The 21,801-nt window shown below is 37.5% G+C and overlaps 1 protein-coding gene across 3 annotated transcripts in view; it reads left to right on the top strand.

Moving 5' to 3' along the window:
* Nucleotides 1–21,801, top strand: part of LAMA3 (laminin subunit alpha 3) — a 114,820-nt gene that overhangs the window by 22,392 nt on the left and 70,627 nt on the right. For 2 of the 3 annotated variants that reach the window (XM_083824226.1, XM_083824224.1), the window contains exons 8-21: nt 2,058–2,176; nt 6,390–6,480; nt 7,449–7,580; nt 8,345–8,407; nt 9,714–9,755; nt 10,851–10,985; nt 13,706–13,840; nt 14,325–14,462; nt 14,970–15,016; nt 16,588–16,687; nt 17,300–17,352; nt 17,703–17,808; nt 19,638–19,737; nt 20,531–20,687. In XM_083824226.1, coding sequence (XP_083680352.1) covers nt 2,058–2,176; nt 6,390–6,480; nt 7,449–7,580; nt 8,345–8,407; nt 9,714–9,755; nt 10,851–10,985; nt 13,706–13,840; nt 14,325–14,462; nt 14,970–15,016; nt 16,588–16,687; nt 17,300–17,352; nt 17,703–17,808; nt 19,638–19,737; nt 20,531–20,687 — 1,418 coding nt within the window. The remainder of the gene's footprint in view (nt 1–2,057; nt 2,177–6,389; nt 6,481–7,448; nt 7,581–8,344; nt 8,408–9,713; nt 9,756–10,850; nt 10,986–13,705; nt 13,841–14,324; nt 14,463–14,969; nt 15,017–16,587; nt 16,688–17,299; nt 17,353–17,702; nt 17,809–19,637; nt 19,738–20,530; nt 20,688–21,801) is intronic. The other variant, XM_083824225.1, reaches the window with a different exon arrangement.

Below are 21,801 nucleotides of genomic sequence, written 5' to 3'. Positions count from 1 at the left end.
TAGTGTAGCCAGTGGGTACAAACGGTTAACAAGGGAACCTTATCTGAAAGCCAAATAGATGTACCTTTAAAATTAGTTTGAGGAATAAATAGACTGCTTGTTTAATCAAAAGTGCAGCACTAAGAGTGTTGGGGGGGAAAAAAAGATGATTAAAACATTTGATCGGAGATAAGCGTGTTGGGACTCAATTTTTGGACAATATTTGAAACCTCATTTGAATTCCCCTCTTTGAAAGAAAAATACTTTCTGCCAGGGAGAGAGAGACAAAGAGCATAAATAATGTCATGTTCTTAAAAGAATGAATTTATAAAAGATCATCTACAAGATTTGGAGCCAAGACAACTTAGCTTCTAACTACCTCTGAAAAAATACCCTTTTCAGTTTGGATTGCTTCTAGCTGTTTAAGGTGATTTGTTGAAAGTGTTGGCCAGGTGCAGGCCTCTTCTCCTGGAAGCCAGTAGTGGAGGAATTAAAGCAGCCTCATTAAGCTTTCCAGCAGCCTGAGGTCCCTGTGGGGAAACTGCTTGAAAGAGGTCGGTGGGAGCTGATAGAGATAGGGCCAATCTTTTGCTCTGAGTTTTCTAGAGCAGTGGAGGTCAGCAAATGGCTCAGAGCTGTAAGAAAACACTTTGTGAGGTAGAAGGGTTTTCTGTTCACCTGTAAGAGAAAATGCTGTTACTTGGACCAGACAAAATAATTTCCCATCACTGTTAATAGGCATACTTGTGAGCTATATGTAGCTCACAGAGGTTTTGGCCCTAGAGCCAAGGAGCTTTTGTTTGCAGTGTAGAGAAAGGGAAATACTCACTTATGTGCACGGATCCTCATTTTGTCCAGCAGCTGGGCTGAGGGTGAACAAAAATATCAGATCTTTGTTCTGCTCTATCACTCCCAGCAATCTTTTTGCCTGTTACCTTCTTCCATTTTTTTTGACTCAGTATCTTGAATCAATAATACATATATTTTTTAATGTTTTGTTTTCCTTGAAGATTTTGGGGAATTTAAAACCCTCAAAGATCTTCAGAAGCTATTGAAACCCAGCCAGAAAACCTGGCTCTTGACCTATCTGGCTCCTGGCAGCAGACCATGAGGCAATCTGACAATAGACCACAGCTTTCCTTAGCTGTGCTGTTGATAGTTTATATGGGAAGGCTTCCTTATCCAAAGATTTTCAGATGTAAAGACCTAGAGGAGATATGCAAAACGGTCCAGTTTTCCTTCTTTGTATGATCCCATAGCAAGGCATAGAGAATCAGTTTTCCCTCAGTTGTGCTCTCCATTGTGCTAGGTAATTTGAAGAGCATTTGGTAGTGACATTGGAAGGAAATACTTCCCACATCATGAAGAAAGTAGGGCCAGGGCTCTTATCTTTTGTTTTGACATGCTTTCAGGAATCCATTGCCTTCCAGAGTATCTTATTCCCTGGTCCAGATGAAGGAAGGATTTCCCAAGTGTGAAGTCATAGCTTTATAAAGTTGTAACTTTAGGAATTTTGTAGGAGGGTTTCCCTGGAGTGCTGGAACACTTATAATTAAAACTCACCTAGCACCACGTGTTTACGGAAGCCTTTTTTGCTTTCAGCTTTTTTTTTTTTCTTTCGTAAAATTTCGTATACACAAATATGTATATCTTATCTGTAACTGTTTATTTGAAACAAAGTTTCAGTGCACACAGCTTCAGCCCGGATGTATTTTTGGATGTGCAAAAATAGAAAAAGCATTTGAACATATTTTTCATTATTTTTAAAAAAACTGCTGAAACTACTCTTCTGGAGCTTCCTAGTTCTGCTTTGATGTATAAATATATGGTTTTGAAATGGTACAACTGTTGACTCTTCTGACAAACCTAGCAGTACATGTTTTCCTCATGTCTAGATGATCTTCCCAGGTTTCTGGTGTGAAAATCTAGTTGCTGGTAAGTAAATATGTGCACTTGAGAACACTCCAAATACATGAGTGTATGTATAAATAAATACTCTAGGTTTCTTTTTCACCTCTGCTACATTTCTAAATTCCAGCATCACAATGAAAGCTGACTTGGAATATTAACTTTTTCAGCCTGCAATTGCTATGGACATGCCACTGACTGCTACTATGATGCTGACGTTGATCAGCGTCGAGAAAGCTTAAACATTCATGGGCATTATGAAGGTGGAGGTGTCTGCATTAACTGCCAGGTAAAAAGGTTTTGGTTTGTTTAAATAAATGGCATTTGAAGAAGGGATACTGTAGTGTCACTGTGCCCACACTGACAGTTTGGAGGCTGACCAGTCTAGATAGCTCCATTCCTCTGGTATTGCTACTTGTACTCAAAAGCAGGGAAAAAAAGTGTCTGAAAGTAATTTGCATCATACAACATTGCGTGTTAATAAACAAATGATACATAAATTATATTTACACTCAGTCCTGTGTGATTCAAATAAAGCCACACAATACAACAATTAAATGAACTATGAAAATCCCCTTTCCTGTTATGAACTCTGACGTTTCCCTGCTTAATAAAGGGAAGTAAAATTTCCTAAATAAAACATCGACTCAGTCCAGCTGGTTCTTTACTGAAGCAAAACACAGAGAGCTCTGCCTCACCAGAAAGACTAAGGAGGGCATAGGCTATACCAAGAAGGAAATTTTTGCTATTGAAAACATATGGAATCTTAGAACGGACCTCTGGAAGTCATCTAGACTAGTGCTCCACTCAAAGCATGAATAGGTGCAAAGTTGTATCAGTTTGCACAAAGAAACATCCAACTGATTTCTGAAAATTTCCAAGCGTGGAGATTACTCAGTCTCTGGGTAATTTATTACAGCACTTAATTACTTTCATGGTAAAGAGATTTTTGCTACTGTTCAGTGGGAATTTCCCCAGTTGCATCTTGTGACAATTGGCTTTTGTCCTGCTGTGCATGTCGGAGAAGGCTTGTCTCTGTCTTCTCTGTAACCCACTCTTGGGTAGTAGAAAATTGCTACTAGGTACCCACCTTCCTTAAACATCTCTTCTCCAAGTCAACCAAAGCCATTTCCTGAGTTTCTCCTTACATGTCATGTGCTTCAGCCCCTTAACAATCCTAGAGACTCAGTTGGTTTGAATCAACAAATGTAAATTTGGAGTCAGAGACTTTACACTGTATGTCACTATGACTAATATATTATTGTAAAGAGAAGGAATGTCTCTCATCATAAGGAATTTTTATACTACTATGACTAATTACTTTCAGGAAAGATCATACAAGACTCTAAAGAACTTTATCTGATCTTGGAGATATCTCTGCTTTGAGTGAGATTGGACCACCTGACCTCCTGAGGTCTCTTCCAATCTAAATTAGTCGTTGTTTCAATAATTTCAGGGTTAAATACAGTTAAATACCGATTTAAAAGACTGTCTTCCTGTTGTTGTCAGGTCTGTCCAATAACAAACAGCTGACCAGAATGTAATTCAGAGGGAAAATTGTCATCAAGCCTATGCTCCTATGACACCTGCATATAATGATTTGTATGTTACCATGCTGTGCATTTAAAATATAGCTGTATTTAAGCAACAAAAAAGGGTATGTCCAGTAAAATGTATAGGGTGTGTTTTTCATCTTATTGCCACAGTATAATAAGATATTGTCCAAGAAGCAGTCAGAAGAGAGAATTATTTTTACTAGCATGAGTGAAAGAAATGCTCTTTGTCTTCCAATTGATATTTCTGTGCAGAAATTGTTCGTGCAGTCTGGTCAGATTTATCATGTTGGTCCTTTCTGTCAGTTCTTTGTTCATGAAAGAGCATTTTTCTTAAATTGCTTCTAGGATACAAAAAAAAAACCCAAGAAATTAATCTAAATCTGTAAGTCTACGAGTCTATGGTTATGTGACTGATATTAGTTGTTTGTAACCTAATTTTGTAGAAGTTATGCCAAATTAAATGAGTTTTCCATAAATCTAATTATAGCATTTTTTTCATCAGCAAAGTACATGGATTTTAATTTACTTTTCCTGCTTATGTCAGGGGAAAAAAAAAAGCAGAAGAAATGGATGCTTGAATGAGTATTGAATGTGTCAGACAGTAATAGTATTGAGTATTGTATTTTCCACAGTCTATCTTATTTTAACCATTTCACAGCTTCAGGAGAGAGAATAAACATAGAATCACAGCATAATTTAGGTTGGAAAGAAGCTCTGGAAATCACGTAGTCCAACGCCCTGCACAAAGCAGGTCTAATTAGATCAGGTTGCTCAGGGACTTGTCCAGTCAAGCCTAGAGCATCGCCAAGGCTGGAGATCCCACAACCACTGATGGCAACCTGCTTCAGTGTTTGACCACCCTCATGATAATGTTTTTCCCCGTAATATTTAATTGGAATTTACCATGTTCCAATCTGTGTCTGTTGCTTCTTGTCCTATTACTGTACACCTCTGAGAAACCACTCTTGTTGCTCTTACCTCTCTTGCTAATTTTAACTCCAGCTGACCTTTGGCTTTTCTAACTCCATTATTACACATATGGGCAATGTCTTTGTATTGCTCCCAGGTAGCTTGTCCCTACTTGCAGCTTCTCTGTAGTTTTTTTTAGTTTGAGATCAATCAGGAGCTCAGTATTTATTCATGCTGGCCTTCTGCCTTCATTGCTTGACTTCCTGCATATTGGAAAGGGCAATTCTTGTGCTAAGGAGGCTGTCCTTGAAAGTAAACTAGCTCTTCTGGACTCCTTTCCCTTCCAGTGCAGTTTCACATAGGATCTTACCAAGCAGATACCTGAACAAGCCCAAATCTGCTTTTCTGAAGCCCAAGATTGTAATTCTGCTATTTGTCTTGCTTACTTGTTTAAGGATTTTAAAATTCAGTCTCATGGTTGCTGCAGCCAAGGCTGCCCCTCAGCCTGACATCTTCTATCAGTTCTTCCTTGTTTGTCGGTGTCACTTTGAACAGAGTATCTGTAAGTGGCTCATGAGTCCTTGCATCCCAAAATTGCCTTTGATGTGTTCAAACTAACTTCTGGGTTGCCTGCACCCAGCTGCATTGCCCTTCCAGATGATATTGGGATGGTTAAAGTCATCCATGAGTACCAATGCCTGTGATTGCAGGGCGCTCTCTAGCTGCTTAAAGAAGGCTTCATCTGCCTTTTTGTTCAGGCTCTCTGTAACAGACATCTACTGCAGCATCAGCTGGGCTGGGCCATCCTCTGATCCTTATCCACAAGCTCTGCACAGGTTTATCACCTGCCCCAGCACCAGGGAGAAGTCCAGACACTCTCTGCAGCCCCATACCTGGACAGTGGCATCCTGCAACTCTGAGAGGAGTCCTACAGTCCTGAGCAGAGTTGCTGGGCCACTCTGTGGTCTAAGTGCTACAACAAATACTGTATCTCCATCTGCTGTGTGATGTGAGCATCACCTCCCCTAATCTGGCATTAGCCTTCCTCAGCAGTAGTTCAGATCTGAAGATGTTAGAGGAAGCTCCTGGCAGAGCTGGAAGCAGAACCCAGAACTATTGCACAAATGGAGAACACCAACCACAAACAGCAACGTCCTGGGTGCCCTGCTAATGAACTGCCCTGGCAGCTGCCCCATTAAGTCCTGGGTCCCTCTTTGCAGCCCTATGTTGCAACACTCCCTAAGAAGGAAGTGAACAGCAAGTGGGAGCTGGGGGCAGGTGCTTGCTGCTTTTGTTGTTCCAGGGCAGAGTTTACCCCCATTTCTGGTTCCCTGCTTATGACACAAATGGGCCCACGAGAATGCCTTGTGACAGCTCAACTTCTGCATGCCATCACCGCTGCATGCTCCTGCCACCCTCACCCCAAGAGAGAGCTTTAGTGCAAGAGCTGAAATACACTTAGGTCGTTGTTCACAGGAGATATATGTATTTTTGCTGTGGTTAATTTACTTATGATGGTTTTTCTGTGTGTCTAAAACAAGTTTACAGAGATGTTTTGTAGTATGTTTTTCTAATGGTAGATCTGTTTTGTGTTTTTTTCTTTTGTTTCCTGTAGACTGATCAGATTTTGGTTTATCTTGATATTGCTGATTTTGGATAAAGGATGTTCAAGAAGTAATAGACAATATGAGGAAAAATTAATGATGCAGTTGTCTGAATGATGTACGCATAGTAATAAGAAAGCTGTATAAAAATAAACGAATATCTGGTGGTAGTGTAAAAGGGAATTTTATTCCTAGAATTAAATTAATTTTTTGTTAAATAGCTCTTTTTCATAATGTTTTAAAGTTAAAATTCAGCTACTTTATGTAAGAATACTGTGATTTAGGAAGCTGTACGTTGTTAAAGAACACCAAATGACAGATGTCTTTATTGCAGTTGTGTATAGAGACAGTGTTAAGGATGTTATTGTTTCTTAATTCTCCTTCCAAGTTCCCCTTTTTATCTTATATTCTCCTTTTGTTTTATTTTGCACAGCATAATACAGCTGGTATTAACTGTGAGAAGTGTGCAAAAGGTTATTACCGTCCATATGGTGTTCCAGCAAGAGCTCCTGATGGCTGTATACGTAAGTCCTTCTCTATTTGGCATCTCATAGTAAAGAAAAAAATGTCCAAAAGATGTTGGAAAACAACTGCAAACGTCTTCCTGTGTTGCTTTCGACTCTTTTAATGATAATCTTCTCAGTGTATGTGTCATATGAACTTAAAGCTTCAGACTAGTAGTAGGGCAATAGGAGGAAGTAAGCCATAAAAGGCTGATGAGGCGGTAGGACCAGCTACACACCCCACAGTGAGCTGGCATAACCTCTGAGAAACCGCTCTCAGCTCATATCCTCATGACCCTGCTTCTCTTAGTTCTCTGACATACATATAAAGTATCTTTTGGCTATTGGTCGCTTGAAAATATTATTGTATAGCTCCAAAGGTGATAAGGGTCACTACTCCTAATCTATCTAGTGCTCAACCTAGCATCTGCAATAATAATGCAATAAGATGATGAGAGATATAGCATTTAAAAAAGATGAAGTGAGTGTAGGTAAGAACTAAGGACTAAATTACAAACAGGCTGACGGAACTTTGTGACAAGTAGGAGGAAGCTATGGTTTGTTGTGTTTGGGTATTGAAATGAATGGGAGGTCAGCAGAGCTGTGGGAATGCTGCCATAATGTCATATGTGGTGCATAAGGGAAGGTGTACAAGAGCATGGTGCTCCGCCTAGACTATGGAGAGAGAGGAGCAGAAGCCACAGAAAGGACAGATGCTGCAGTGCTGTGGAGCAATAACGTGCAGTGTTCTGAATTAAAAAAAAATAAAATTAAACAGTCTAAGAAAATGGTATAGATCTTACTTCTAAGGGATACCATAAAGATTAATTCTGTGATCTAGAGTACTCAGAAAATATGAAACAGAATGCGAATGTTAATTCTTTAAATAATGACACATTCACAATTGCAAATGACATCATAATGCCATTGTGCACTGCTATAGAAGACAAATCTTTTCCAAAAGTGCTTATTTTATCATACTTGCTTAGCCTGCAGTTGTAACTCAGAGCATGCAGAGGGCTGTGAAGAAGGCTCTGGCCGCTGTTTCTGTAAGCAGAATTTCCAGGGAGAAAGCTGTGAACGCTGTGCTGATGGTTTCTATAGTTTTCCATTTTGTATCCGTAAGTATACAAATAGAAATGTCTGTTCTCCAGAATTTTAAACATGCTTTAAAGAGTTAGCTGTTTTAATTACAGTTGGTTTGGTTGAACTGTTTGATTTGAACATCTGGCGTTTCAGATTCTCAAGCATACACGTTCCAATAAATCAGTTGTCGTAACACTGAAGATAGTGTGGTTTACTTTACAAAACATATTGTGTTTCATATTCAGAATTCTGAATTCATTTAAGGCATTCAGAGAGTCTAGCTGGAGCCTATAACTCACTTGGACTAAGAAGTAGAACATGACTAGTGAGAGATGGGGGAGAAAGTGGTTGTGTGTTTTCCTTGAGGCCTCCAAGGATTTGGAACTTGTATGCCTAATAAACCAAGTTTGTGGCATTTCAGAAGATTCTAAAATAATTAAAAATAATTCTAAAACAGTGCCAGTGTAATGCTGGAAAGACCCTCCTGGCAGAGTATAAAGCCGTCAGCCATGAAGGAAGGGTTACAGTTTGTTTCAGATTTTTTAAGTGATTGAGGGAAAGGTGTTAGTAGATCCAAAGAAAATAAACACAAGAGAAAAATGATGTGACAGAAATGCTGAGTGCTTCCATTTACTGAAAATGGTAATAGGATGAAATCTAATGGCATTGATTAATTTAAAATTAATTAATTAATCATGCTCTTTGTATTGACAGGACAGAGCTTCATGATCTGTCATGATTTTTAGTGAAATATATGTGTCTATTTCAAATATACCTTATCATTTCTTTTGTTTTAAAGGTATTCCTGTATATCCTTTTACTTCTCCAAATCCAAGTGATGCTATAGCTGGTGACATAATAGGCAAGTTCTTTTTGTTTTTTTTTCTACCACTTTTTTTTTCCCTGTGTCACTACTTTTCACTATTTTAGCAGTGTGATTTCATTCATGGAGATTTATGTAGTACTTTTGACAGTGCTGGTATTTATCTTTCAGAGAGCCTTTGTTCTTACCAGAAGTTCATCTTATAGTCTTGTTCATATTACACAGTTTAGTGGGATACTTCCAGAAAGAGTTATGGATCAAAATAAGTTTGAGCCTCTGGCAAACATCTGCAGAAGAAGCTGACCATCTCGTTTGATGCTTGTGAACAGATCCATCAAGGCTTTCTGACACGTACAACTTGTCAGCTGCTTTGCAGTGTAAATCTCTTTCTTAAGGCTAATTGCTCTCTGTTTATGGACTGGCCTCTTGCACCTGGCGAATTGTACGTCATGAAGAACTTGAATTTCTAAGAGGGCTACATATTTCTTATTTATCCCACTGCAAAGCTGTCTGAAATACATAAAATGATTCCCTTGGTGGGCTTTCGTTTTTTAGTATATATCATTATACTGCAGAACTGAGACATCTCACAGCCAATGCTAAATCTAATACATACTAGTAATGTACTTTGGGATTAATAACTTTAAAAAATCTAGCAACCTTTGTCATATCCTAGAAACAATGTGTTTCCCCTTTATTTTTTATTAGTTTAATAGAACTGGAGTGTATGCTGGCAAATGAAAGTGTTTTCTTCTGTGAATGTAGCAGGCGCTTAGATATAAGTAGACAGTGCACATCCATTTATGTATCTACAAGTTCTAATTGTTTGCTTGAAAGTGTATGCAGTTGCTGTTACAGCCTACAAAACTTTAGTCTCCTGTAGCCAATCATCATCTTGTTTATACAGCATCAAAAATAATTGCCCTGGTAGGCCTCTGGGTATGCTCTGTTGCATGTTTTCTTCTCTCGCATAGTTTTAAAATGAAGAAGAAAAAAAATGCAATGATAAAATAAGTAAATATAATCAGGAGTAAACAGATCTTAAGCTACTTACATTTTCAACAAGTAACACCTCAATCTGAAGGCTTAGGAAAGGCAGGTATCTCTAAATGGAAGCTTCTGTGTCTAGAAGTTGTAAGTTAGTTCTGGCAAACTAAACACACAATTACAATATATTTTTTTTTAATGAGATTTGCACATAAGGGTCATATGAATAGTTTTGGTGATTCAAGATTAATAATTACTAAGTACTGATCTGTTTTTCACTGCAAAAAATACAAGGAGTTGCTTGGTTTCGTGCACTAACATTTGTTCCTTTCTTTCTTTTATTTCCTGTAATAACTAGAAGGTGGCTGCAAACCAGGGTATTTTGGCCCCCAGTGTCTGCGTAAGTTCCATAGTTTCTTTTACTCTTGGAGACTGAGCCCCAGGGTAAATGCCAACATTTAGCTTCCAAGTGAAATGCCAACTCTAAGATTGTAATACTGCAAATGTTTTCTTTACAAATGTGCTCTTCAGCACGCCAGTTCCATGGCACAGGAGTTCTTGGTAGTGACTGTAATGGAAATACAGGACATTGCAGATGTCAAACTGGATTTCAGGGTTTTTCCTGGGATACCTGTGCAATTGCTTTTTTTTTTTTTTCATGACTGCCAGAGTAAGCCAAACATTCCCTTTCAGCAAGCATATCCAAAAATCCAAGCTTTATTCAGAGTTATGAAATTCTTTTGCCATGGAGATGTGTTTATAAGGGAATCTTCCAAAACTCACAGAAGTCAAAAAAGAAAAACTTGATGAGGAGTGATTCCTATCTAAAAATGCCTCTATTACATTGATTGCTGTCTATTTTGTGATGCAGCTGTTGGATTGCAGTTTGAGAGTGAATTTAATAATATTATTCCTGATGAAATTTAGAGTACCAATGGAAGCATTTCTGTTACTTATCCTTTTTTGGGGGAAATTTATGTTTAACTTTAGTTTGCAACCTCACTTTCATGTATCAAGCTGCCCTTTCTAATCAGTACCAGAAAACTGACTGTTTTTAAATTATTTCAATTAATCAGCTCTGTACTGCTGATTTTATTAACTGCTCCTTCCAGAGGCTGTAAATCCAAACCATAAATAGTTTAATTTTAGTCTTAAAAAAGACTTGAGCTACTTTCAGTAGTTGGCATACCACTTGATATTGATGTGTCTGTCCTGAGTGGGGGCAGACTAAGTGTGCTTCAACCCTGACATTGAATGCAATAGTTACTTTAAGCCAGATTCTTTCTCTCTAACAGATTTGCCTTTATATCTCCCTCAATACTGAATTCTTACTGATGCTGGCGATCAATAAAAGCTATTATGAAACTAAATGAATGCGAGGAGAAGAGTTTGGTCCTCTTGATCATTGAGGAGTGTCTTTTATTTATTCATTTATGTAATAATAAAAGAGCACTTCTGCAGAGACTGCCTCTGAAAATTCTTTACTTGGTTGCAGCGTGTGAATGTAACTCAGCGGGTACCCGTCCTGAAGTCTGTGATTTTCGTGGAAGGTGTCTTTGTCACTCAGGGGTACGTGGACTTCGGTGTGACAGCTGTCAACCTGGCCACCACTCTTTCCCTTTCTGTGAAGGTAAGGTTGCAGACTGCATGTATGTCATCAGACAGACCCCTGAGTAGGCAAACTTTAATTCTTTTAAGGTACCGTTTTTGCAGGGGTTGAAACAATGTTCACCACGCTAAGTGAGCAAGAGACTCTTCTGTTCCTTACAGTGAAATCCTCATGTATTTTCATTCTCCAAGCACTAATTCCATGCATGTTTCTACAGTAGGAAATAATTACGTAGTCTGTTTTCTCGTGGGCTTTTTTTCTTGGTCTGACTGTTTGATTTAGCTTCAGTTAGCACAGCTGTCTTACTAATAATCTAAGGATTTGAAAACTATTTTATTATGGAGGTCCACAGCAGCAGAGTATGCTTCACTGCTGGCAAGGAATTGGCATAGTAAAAAACAGTAGAATGGTGAAGAACTAATGTACTTTTGCAGAGGATCTTTGTTTAGTACCTTGCACAATGTGTGTTGTTTAAATCCGAAAGTGATTTTGCCCTTCACAGTGATTTTTCACATTTTGCCCTTCATAGTGATTTCTTGCTAATGTTATCATCATATGACAGGACTTGCTCATGTAATCATGAAACATGAATGATCTCCATGGGGTTTCACCAGTGTATATGACACCAAGGACTAGCCTGCTTTTTATGTGAAAGGAAGATTGATCAGTACTGAAAAAGTATAACCTTGAAATGCATAATTATTTCATGTGTGTATGAAGAAGCCATCAAGTCCTATTTGGCCCCTAAGTTTTGTCTGCCTTTGCCGTGAATGAGAGAGGCCCTTAATCCTTGGTAATCCTTGAAACTCCCTGTGCCTCCTGTGGCAGGAGGGTTGGGACTAGGTGGTCCTTTCCAACTGAAACCATTCTATGATTAGTGAATTGTACATTGAAAAAGAATACAGGCTATTGCTGAGTTTTGAAATATACTTTCCTGTAGAGGGTGACAGGATTTATGTAGAACATTATGACTTACTTTCTTCTTTCTCATTATTTTTAGTTGCTGACTATAGCAGTCGTCTTCCTTTTGGGCTTTATATACTTGTTTATGTCTGATGATATAGCCAGCAGAATTCTTTATGCACTCACAAAGATGTATTGTGTTGTGTTACTAAACACAATGGTTGGAGTAAAGAAATACCGTGTGACTGTGTCTTTATGGTCTGGAGTAGATTAACTTTTTAAAATTAAAAACATAAAATCAGGATTCTGCCTTGGTACACTCTGTTCAGTGGTTTTAAAATACAGTAACTTTTTTTTTTTTCTTAGAACTGAATTAGATAGCAATCTTAGAACAAATCAAACCCATATTGAATATGTTTAAATTTTTAACACCAAAAGCTGAAAAGAGACATAAAAGCTTAAGAGAGCGTGCAACAACAAATTGTAAAAGACAGACAAAATAGTTGAAAACACAGCCAGTGGGATTGCTCAAAACTGCTGCAGTTCACAGCTTGTTCTATTAAAATAAGCTGCCATTGATTAAATTTAAACTAATGCAGCATACTGCAAACTGTGCTGGAGGATGAGCAGCCCTGCCTGCTACTCCTGTTTGGAGTTGTCATCTTCAGAAGGGAGGGAGCTCTTTAACTTCTTGGGTACTGCAGCTAAAACTGTCCTTTCTGGTCTTACCTTGTTGAACTCTATAGAAGCTTTATTCAACAGGAGCAGTATCAAAATAAAGCCTTTAAACTAATTGATGGAATTTAAAATGAGGAGAGAACGTGATACTCAGTTGGGAGGGGACCGTAGTGTTGGTGATGTTTTTGGAAGCTTCAGTATTTGTAATGTTCTTACACAACTTGCTAGCAAGTCCTGTGTCTTTCCATGAAGCTTTGATGTAAACACAGCAAAGCCAGACATCCTTGGCTGCAGCACAAAGAGGAACCAAAATGGGGAACCAGGAAAATGAACATGCAACAGAAAGACAGTACTTGAGCAGTGTTTGTTTTATATTTGTCAGTCAGCTATTTCTGTTAGTCAAATAATGTAAGAGATTAACTGCAAACCTTAGCCTTAACTGCAAAACCTGTGGCAGTTGGGATTCCTGGACGGGCTCCCATTCATGTACCTATAAAATATGGGCCTGTGTAACTTCCTCCATGGTTTCAACAAAGCAGCACATCATATCTGTGACAGAGCTGTTAGCCTAAACCAGTGCTAAATCTGAGAGAAGCACCATGCAGCTAGCTGTTACAGTCTGACAGTGTGCCTCACATATCGCGTGCAGATTCTTGCAGTGCACTGCTTGCCGGCTTGTAGAATTACGACAGGGCAGCAGTTCTTACCTTGTGCATCCTTTATTTGTCCATCATGAAGTTGTGCATAATTAACTGCTTTACTAGTATGCTTGTCAGCCATTAGACCTAGCCTAGCTTTGTGATTGCTTTTTGTCAGAGGTTATTTTTTAAAGAAAATGAGTACTTATCTCATGGGACTTTTCTTTCCATCTTAAGATAGACTTCTCTTCCTTATAAGTGTATTTTGCAAGGAATCAAAATAAATGTCTAAGCTGTACATCATGGCATTGCAGTAAGAACCTGATTATCAGTGGTTGAGGAGGCAATTACATTACAAGCATCTATTTCAGGATATTTATATTTGGCGGTGAAATTATGTTTTGTCTGTATTCCTCATGATTGCTTTAAAGGTGTCTTTTGGGCAAATTCTGTTTTAAATAACTACTCGTTTAGACGTGTCTGTCAGGATATTTACTGATTTTTATTTTTTCCCCTATACAGAATGCAACTGTGATTCAGTTGGCTCAGTGGACAATATATGTGGTCCTAGAGGACAGTGTCTGTGCCACAGGAACTTTGCTGGATTTAAATGCAACCAGTGTGCTCCAGGTTATTACAACTATCCCAGCTGCTTGTGTGAGTAACAGCCTTCCCTCCTTTTACTGGGGCTTGCCATCTTATTACTACAGTACAGAAGAAAATATATTCTCCCAAATATATTTCCATCAAAAACTACCTACGTAAGCATGGTAGTTTTGTTCCTTCCAAAGCTGGCAACAGTAACACTGAAGATCAAGCCAGTGGCCAGGCTTCTTGGCAGGCACACACTCTGGTAGCCCTCCCTGGCACGTCATCTCTGTTCCCGTTATCTGTACAAGTTGGATTAATGTAAGCATGGTAAACAATGTTGAGATGAAACAGATCATCTAAAACTCATAGGTTCCAAGCAGTTGTGAGGACCCTGTGATTTATTTCAAAGAAAAATGAAGGACAGTCAACAGTATTCAAAACCTCTGCAGTACCAGAGTTTTGAAAGTTACTGCTTTATATGCACAAGGTGAACTATACTAATATTATCAATGTGGTTTTTTTTGTTGTTTTTGTTTTTTTGGTTATACAGCTTGCCAGTGCTCTCCTCTTGGTTCCCAGCACAACACCTGTGAGCCAACAGCAGGGCAGTGCGAGTGTCAAACAGGTGTTACGGGGAGACAGTGTGACAGATGCCTTTCTGCAGCCTACAGCTTCCCCTACTGTGAAGGTAACATTTGTGATAGAAAATCCTGCATTCAGTTCACATCACCCCCATTTTTATTGTGAGGTTCTTCAGGACATTTTGCCATGTGTAGTTTCATAGAAACGCACTGAAGTGTGGGAAGGGAGGGCACACCAGGATTAGGTATTCGAGGATTTCATTCATCTTTCTGTATATTTTCTGAAGTAAATTGTAAGATTAAAACCTTTTTTCAACAATGCCACAGAAACTTTAAGAAGACATCTCTCAGTTGTAGGTTGGTGCTACGTTTTTCCAAGTGACTGCTTTGTATACCAAAACAATTAGTCCAAACTAGGCTAAATACATATTTGAACAATCAGTATTAAAGGCTTCTTCTGGTCTTAAAGTTTGAAGTATTTGAGTTGCTCCAACGTGACTATTAAGACACTCTTTGAAATTCGCAAAGGTTACATTGTAGATTTTTGCATTACTATATTTCATAGCTCTGTTTTCAAAAGGTATTTTAATGTGTTTATTTTTAACTTCCTAAAGGAATCAACAGTGAATGTGACCCTTCAGGTAGCGTTGGTTCTCATTCTGTAAGTATTCTATCATTGCAGCTAGCAATATTCATAATTCGCGTGTGGTCTGAGCGTTTGCTGAACACATTTGCTTCTTGTTTAAGTGCCTGAAGCCTGATCGTAGTCTGTAAAAGAATTGCACAAGCTTATTTTCAGAGTAAGAGTGGAAATTACCTTTGTGTTTTATTCTTTGATCAAAACAATGCAATTACCTGTCTAGGGCGGTGTTTGTTTTTTGTTTGTTTTTGAATATTTTATATGTGGAATATGCATACTGTTTATGTGTGCTTGGTATGCCAGGATACTGATATATACATGCAGATGTGCATATATGCCTATGCATGCTTTGAAGACCTTCTGGTTCTGGGTTGGACCATTTCAGTACCAAATGATTCCTGAAAAATATTTTTTTAATATTTGGTATTTTAATATTAGTAATATACTAGTATTTATTATATAAAAGTATGTATTAGTATTTTAGTATTAATATTAGTAATATACTAGTATTATTTAATATTAGTAGTATACTATGAAAAATTACAGATCAGAAACCATTGTTACACTCCATATAAATGGGTTGCAAAGAAGACCCAGAAAATAAGTCTGACAGGTGGAAGAGGTAGGCTCATGCATACATCTGTATTTGTCTTCCAGCTTTTCTTAAAGTTTGCCACATGTAAACCAGTTACTCCCTGGAAATAATGTTGATGTGCCTGGGCAAATAACCCTGCTGAGAGACATCCATTCTCTTTTATGGAAAAGGATAGAAAAAGAATTAAGAAGAAAAGCAGAATTTACTATTATTTGTCTCTGCTTGTCCCTAAGAAAAATGTGTACAGGATTGAAAGGTGCCTTGTTGCCTCAGAGAAATATGCTTTAGCTTTGTGTAATTATCTTTTTTCAATAATTAATAAGTGGAGAAGTATAAGAAAATATGAAGAAGAGATGTAACAAATCAATTCTACCAAAAATTGCCTGAATAAATTTTACAAAAAAAAAAAAAGTAGACATCATATCTACTTCACAATGCTGTATGGTACTATATGGGTGATTCAGAACATAAGCTATGTAAGATTAAAAGTACAGAATAATTTTTGGTAAAAATAAAAAATAGAAAAAAGTGTGGCATTGCCGTAATTTAAAAAAAAAAAAAAACAACCTAATATTAACATTTTGAATCTGAATTAGTTCACTTTACCACTCTTGTTTCTACTCTGCCGTCCTAAGAAAAAGGGAGCGGTAAAGCTTGGAGAAAACGTGAAAATTACTGATTGCTTTTATGGAAATTTGTATTTTAAACTTTTTACAAAACTGTTAATGCTTTAGAGCAGATATAAGAAGGCTATGAAAGAATTGGAAAGTACGTTCACTGGGATATTTAGGATAAATTAGATATGGAAGAATGGAACAGTCCTGTGCTGATAGTATAAGACAGAAAAATTCAAGAAGTCTGAATCAGCCTCAGATTCCATGCTTCTGTGAAAGTCAGTAAGCTGCCTGAGTTGTTTATAATACTACATTTTTTCATAGTACTAAAGAGTTGTGTGTTTTTTTATGAAACAGATGAATTAACTTCTTTCTGTCATTAGGGCTATTGTCAATGTCTTCAGCACGTTGAAGGTCCTACGTGTAGTAAATGCAAACCATTGTACTGGAACCTGGCCAAAGAAAACCTTGAAGGATGTACAGGTATAGTTTTAAGACATATTTCTTTGAGTTATGAAATTACTTTGATTTTGAAAATTTTTTGAAATTTTATTAATTTCTATTATTACTAAATTCTATTTAATTACTAAATTCTATTTCTATTAATACTAAATTATTTTGAAAATTGTCTTTGTTAGCTGTGGTGCTCAGTGATTTTAACAACTTGTTAAGAACATGTTTTCACATAACATAATTTGAAAACCAAATTACCTATAATAGCAAAAGTTATTTTTAGAAATTAGACCACAATTTCATGAGTGTTTGTTAGTGCTGTACTCAAGTAACCAGAAAGCAATTCTGTCAGAGCAGTCAGAAAAGACTTTTTTGTTTTTGCTAAATGCAAATTAGGATACTTCAAAACACGTCAGTAAATTGCACATACACAAAAGTCCTCATTCATTCTTCTTTGCTTTTTCTTCTCACCTTGCACCAGTATCTATTGGTTGTTCTGAACCTTCCAGGGTAGAATCCACTTTGTTGCACTACGACTCCAAATTGCAGATTCAATATTTATTTATTTATTTATTTCTGCAAAGTATTTTGGAAAGAGGAAATGTAGATTATCTTTTTTTTTTTTTTTTCCAATCCATGCAGCATGCCACTGTGATGTGAGCGGAACACTAAGTGGAGTTGGAGAATGTCGACAGGTGAAGTGAAATTATAAGGAAAACATTAATTCAATTTATTTTTGTAAAGATATGTTACTGTAACATGGCGAGATGGAAATCTTGGAACTGATTACTGCTTTTGCACATGAAATGACAGGTGACATCCTAGGGATGTAAAAGTTCTGAAAAGTTTTCATCACCTTGAAAGTAGGGATCTTCTTGTCTGTTCATTAAAGGTGATAAATAACAAAGTTATGTCCAGATAAAATGTTTTTGTTCAAATTAGAATGATTTTCCTCTTCACAACTGGAGGGAATTCAAAGTATTGAAAGAATAAAGTTCTGGAGAAGGTGCTGATGAAATTTTTGATGAATACATTTTCTTCACAGGAAAATGGACATTGTTACTGCAAATCCAATGTTTGTGGAGATTCCTGTGACAGTTGTGAAGTTGGTTATTATGCTCTTGAAAACAAGAATTATTTTGGCTGCCAAGGTAAAGAACATTTCTAGCAGCATATTTGCACTTAACGCAAAAGTCTTTAGAATTCCACAGGTCATATTTTAAAAATGTGGATGTGTTTGTTGAATCAGTTATGCAGAGTGTTTTGCACTATTACTTGTAGCATGTGCAAGTCTCTGTTTGAGCTGGATGTGTTCTGTATTTGAAAATCTCCTTCTTTGCCTTCCAAAGGGAGAAAGAATAGGGCAGATGATACGACTGTAGCTCCCAGAAATGTGGCTTACTCACTTGATAAAATTTGTTCCTCTTTGAGTTCATCGGCTGTTGCCTCACCATCCTCAGTGCCTTCTTTACCGCCACCTGTCTGAGGTTTCTCTGTCAATGCCTGTTGTGAGATATTAAGAGGAGCTGCTGAAGCTTGCCCAGCACAGAACCAGTGCAAGCCTGGGCAATCTTGAGCTCTGTGTCTAGCCTTCATTCCTGCATTGTGCACCTCACTAATCCCTGTCAAAATCTAATACCTCACGCTCTTAGAGGGTTTCAATGAAGTCAGAAATTAAAATGCAATGAAAAGTTTAATGCAGTACGTAACACCGAGATGCAATTCATCTACCAAAATACGTATGTATCATAGCTAAAGAGATTTCCAAATACGATAACTGAAAGCCATTCCTTCTTTCATACCTTCTACCGGTATACAGGGTCAGGGAGGTTTGTTTTTTCCTGCAAGGATTAGCTGTAAGATTGGTAGCTCTTTGTTCTGTTTAGTGATTTTCTAAGGTCCGCTGCTGGAATAAGAACTTAAAATATTTTTGATTTTATTGATTTATTAAGTTTATTTTTTTCAGGTTTGTTTGTGTATTGCTTTAAATCATGACTCAGTATGTTTTGAAGTACAGTCAGATGCAGCTGTGATATGGTGGAAGTGGTCATCACTCTGTCATGTGTTTTGAGGAGTGTAGAGCTACTTCCCTTTCTTCCTTGCCCTCCCTGTAGATTTGGATTTGCTAAAATTATTGAAAGCACTTTCACTGCTTTTAATGGGATTTATACCTGTCCAAGGATGATGCAAGAGATTTGCTTTTAAAATACTGATGTACTTATGGCAATCGTTTTGTGCGTGCAAAGTTTAAAAACAATGGCTAGTCTATCAAACAAACCTTCTGTGCCTAATTTTCAAACCAAAGCTCTAATGAAATGGATCTGGCTTCACGAAGGCGCAGATTACTTTAATTCTTCTTGATTTCAGTGAGATTACTTGACATGCTGTAAATATGTTTAGGAACATTCAACCTTTCAAGTCGGTTCTGAATTCTTTAACCTAGACATACATGTTCCTTAGTGTGATATATTATGCCTCATTATTAGAGCTGTCCCTTACTTTATGCCACAAATCCTGTCTCCTGTAGCAAGTCCGATATATGTTAAAAATATGTGTATGCTCTTATGTAAACACATATGGTTTTGTTATGTTGTGATACCAGACTCTGAAAATTCAACTTCTAGCTCCTTTTGTAAGTTAGGTGTTCTTTTTTAGTACTTAATCATCCTGAACTGTGGTCCAGCATTTAGTAACCGTGGCTTTTTACTTGTCATTTAAAAGTTATTAAAAAAAAAAAAAGGCTTTTGTCATGTTACAAGCAGAAAAAAAGAAAACAACAACAAACATGAAAAGCCAGAAGTAACTGCAGCTTATCCATGGGTGCTAATGTGTTTCAAAGAGTCTGAGGGGAGCCTAAAGGGCTCCGGAAGGAGGAAATGAGTTGATAATAGTGTTTAATTAGAGGAAGCGAGGTGTGTTTTCTGATAACCTTTATCATTTTTTCTGATGGGATATTTGGCTTCTGTTCTTTGCCTGGCAGGCTGTCAGTGTGATGTCGGAGGATCCATCAGTTCTGCGTGTGCTGAACCCTCGGGTGCCTGCCAGTGCAGAGAGCACGTTGTGGGGATGACCTGTCAGGAGTGAGTCAGACTGTCACAAAGAGCTTGTGCTTTAAAGTAGATCATTTGAAACGGCCCATCGGTTCCTTGCTAGCTTTTCACATGAGATTCTGGATTTGTTGATAAATATGCTGGTAAATTGTGGTATTAGTTATACTTGCTGCCTGGCAGTTTTCGTCTGATACTCTAATGGGATGTTTTAACTCTGTTTCCTTGAATGAATGATACCTGTTTTGCGATCACATTGTGTATATATCAATGTACCTGTATATATCAAGAGTTGCATAAGATAAGGTACAGCTGTAAAAGCCTCTGGAAAGAGAATTCTCATTCCGTCAATCTCATTTGCTGTCTGGAATTTATTAGCTACTGTCAGGATTTCTCAGTAGATCAGTTCCCTTCTGTTGCTTTATTCTTTTAGATGTAGACCATACAGTGACTGGTAATTCTTTCAGATTACAATGGTGAGTGGGTGGAGGCTTCTTGCCAAAAAGTGTTGGATATTGGGGTTATACTCAGATGATGAACTAGCTGGAAATATCATAAATTCATCAGGCTTTTTTAGCTTACATAGTTATGAAAAGAAAAATCATATCAGAATCAATTTGCTTTAGCTGTTGAGTGACATGATTTAGGCACATTGCCTGAAATGTTTTTACTCACTAATAAGTAGCAAAGGTTCAGTCAATGGTTACATTTGTATTTTATACTGGCAAGAATACCCAAACTGACAATCAGAGCAAAAAAATAATAATTTGGAGGAAAAGAATAGTCCTTTGAATGCTTGTTCCTTTTTTTTTTTTCTCCTTGAAAGGCCTGAACAAAACTATTTTTTCCCTGATCTGCACCACATGAAATTTGAGATTGAAGATGGAACTACCGTCCAGGGAAGGGGAATTCGGTTTGGCTATGACCCTCAGGAATTTCCGAACTTCAGCTGGAGAGGATATGCCCGGATGTCTTCTATACAAGTAAGCTGGTATTTTGCTCAAGGCTTTGGGGTGGAAACATAGATGTATGATATGTATGCCCCCCTTATACTGCTATGTGTTTGCAAGGTCATGGAGAAACCAGAACGACAGGATCTCACTAATCTGAACACTTCGGCACTGTATCACTGTTTGGATTAGTGACTGTTGGCATTATTTAAAGTTGGTCATTGCTAGTGCAAATATGTTGTGTTCTTCAGAGACCTTCTTTGAGAGGTCATTTTGTTTTTGTTTTTTGGGGAGGTTGTTATTGGCTGTATTGTTATTACTTTTTTTTAGGAATGCATTTTGCTGTAGGTTTAAAGCAAAGAACTAGTAGCTTTGAAGTCTCTAAGACTAAATGCAGAAATTGTTGTCCTGACAAGGACAGCAGAAGATTGATGTTTGGCTAAATCACATGGATTATAGAGTTCCATAGTAGTCTGTGTCAAGATTTTCAGGTTTCATCATAGTGCCATGGTGAAACCTTCACACTTGTAACTTGTATTGGACAAGGAGGAGAAAGTCTCCAATTTATCAGGAACGATAACTTTACATTACAGCAAACAAGAAAATGTGTGATTCAGTAAAACAAGATGCGAGCAGGAGTGTTTCAGCAACATTAATTTTAGTCTTATGATAGACTACAAATAAAGCAAAACACAGCAGAGGGAGTTAAGTACATTGCAGGAAGAGTCAGCATAATTTAATCGTGTGAGAAAGGACCTGTTTGATTTTGGACTGAATTGCTGAGCAAGTGAATCAAAATTTGAAAAGAGTAGATTTGAGCAATAAATAGGATTTGCTCATTCTTTTAAAAAGTTGTACTCTGATATTTGTAGTACTCCTGATAGATGCTCCAATAGATGCTGATTAGATTTTTTAGTCCACAGAAATAGTTGTGTCCAGCCTCTGTAACCTGTCCAAGGACTAATTGGTCAACTACAGACAGACATAAGCACATAACTGTTGTGCAAGTATAGTGATTTTCTTTCTGTTTTTTACTTTTCACTCTTTCATCTTTTGTTTGTTTGTTTTTGTTTTTTAATCCCAGAGCCAATTTTGTGGTTTTGCTTTTTTTTTTTTTTTTTTTTTGGCTTTTCAGAATTACTCCACA

Source organism: Anser anser (assembly GCF_964211835.1).
Source record: "Anser anser genome assembly, chromosome: 2".
NCBI lineage: Eukaryota > Metazoa > Chordata > Aves > Anseriformes > Anatidae > Anser > Anser anser.
The sequence above is the reverse complement of the archived record's forward strand: the minus strand, read 5'-3'. Positions and strand labels throughout refer to the sequence as shown.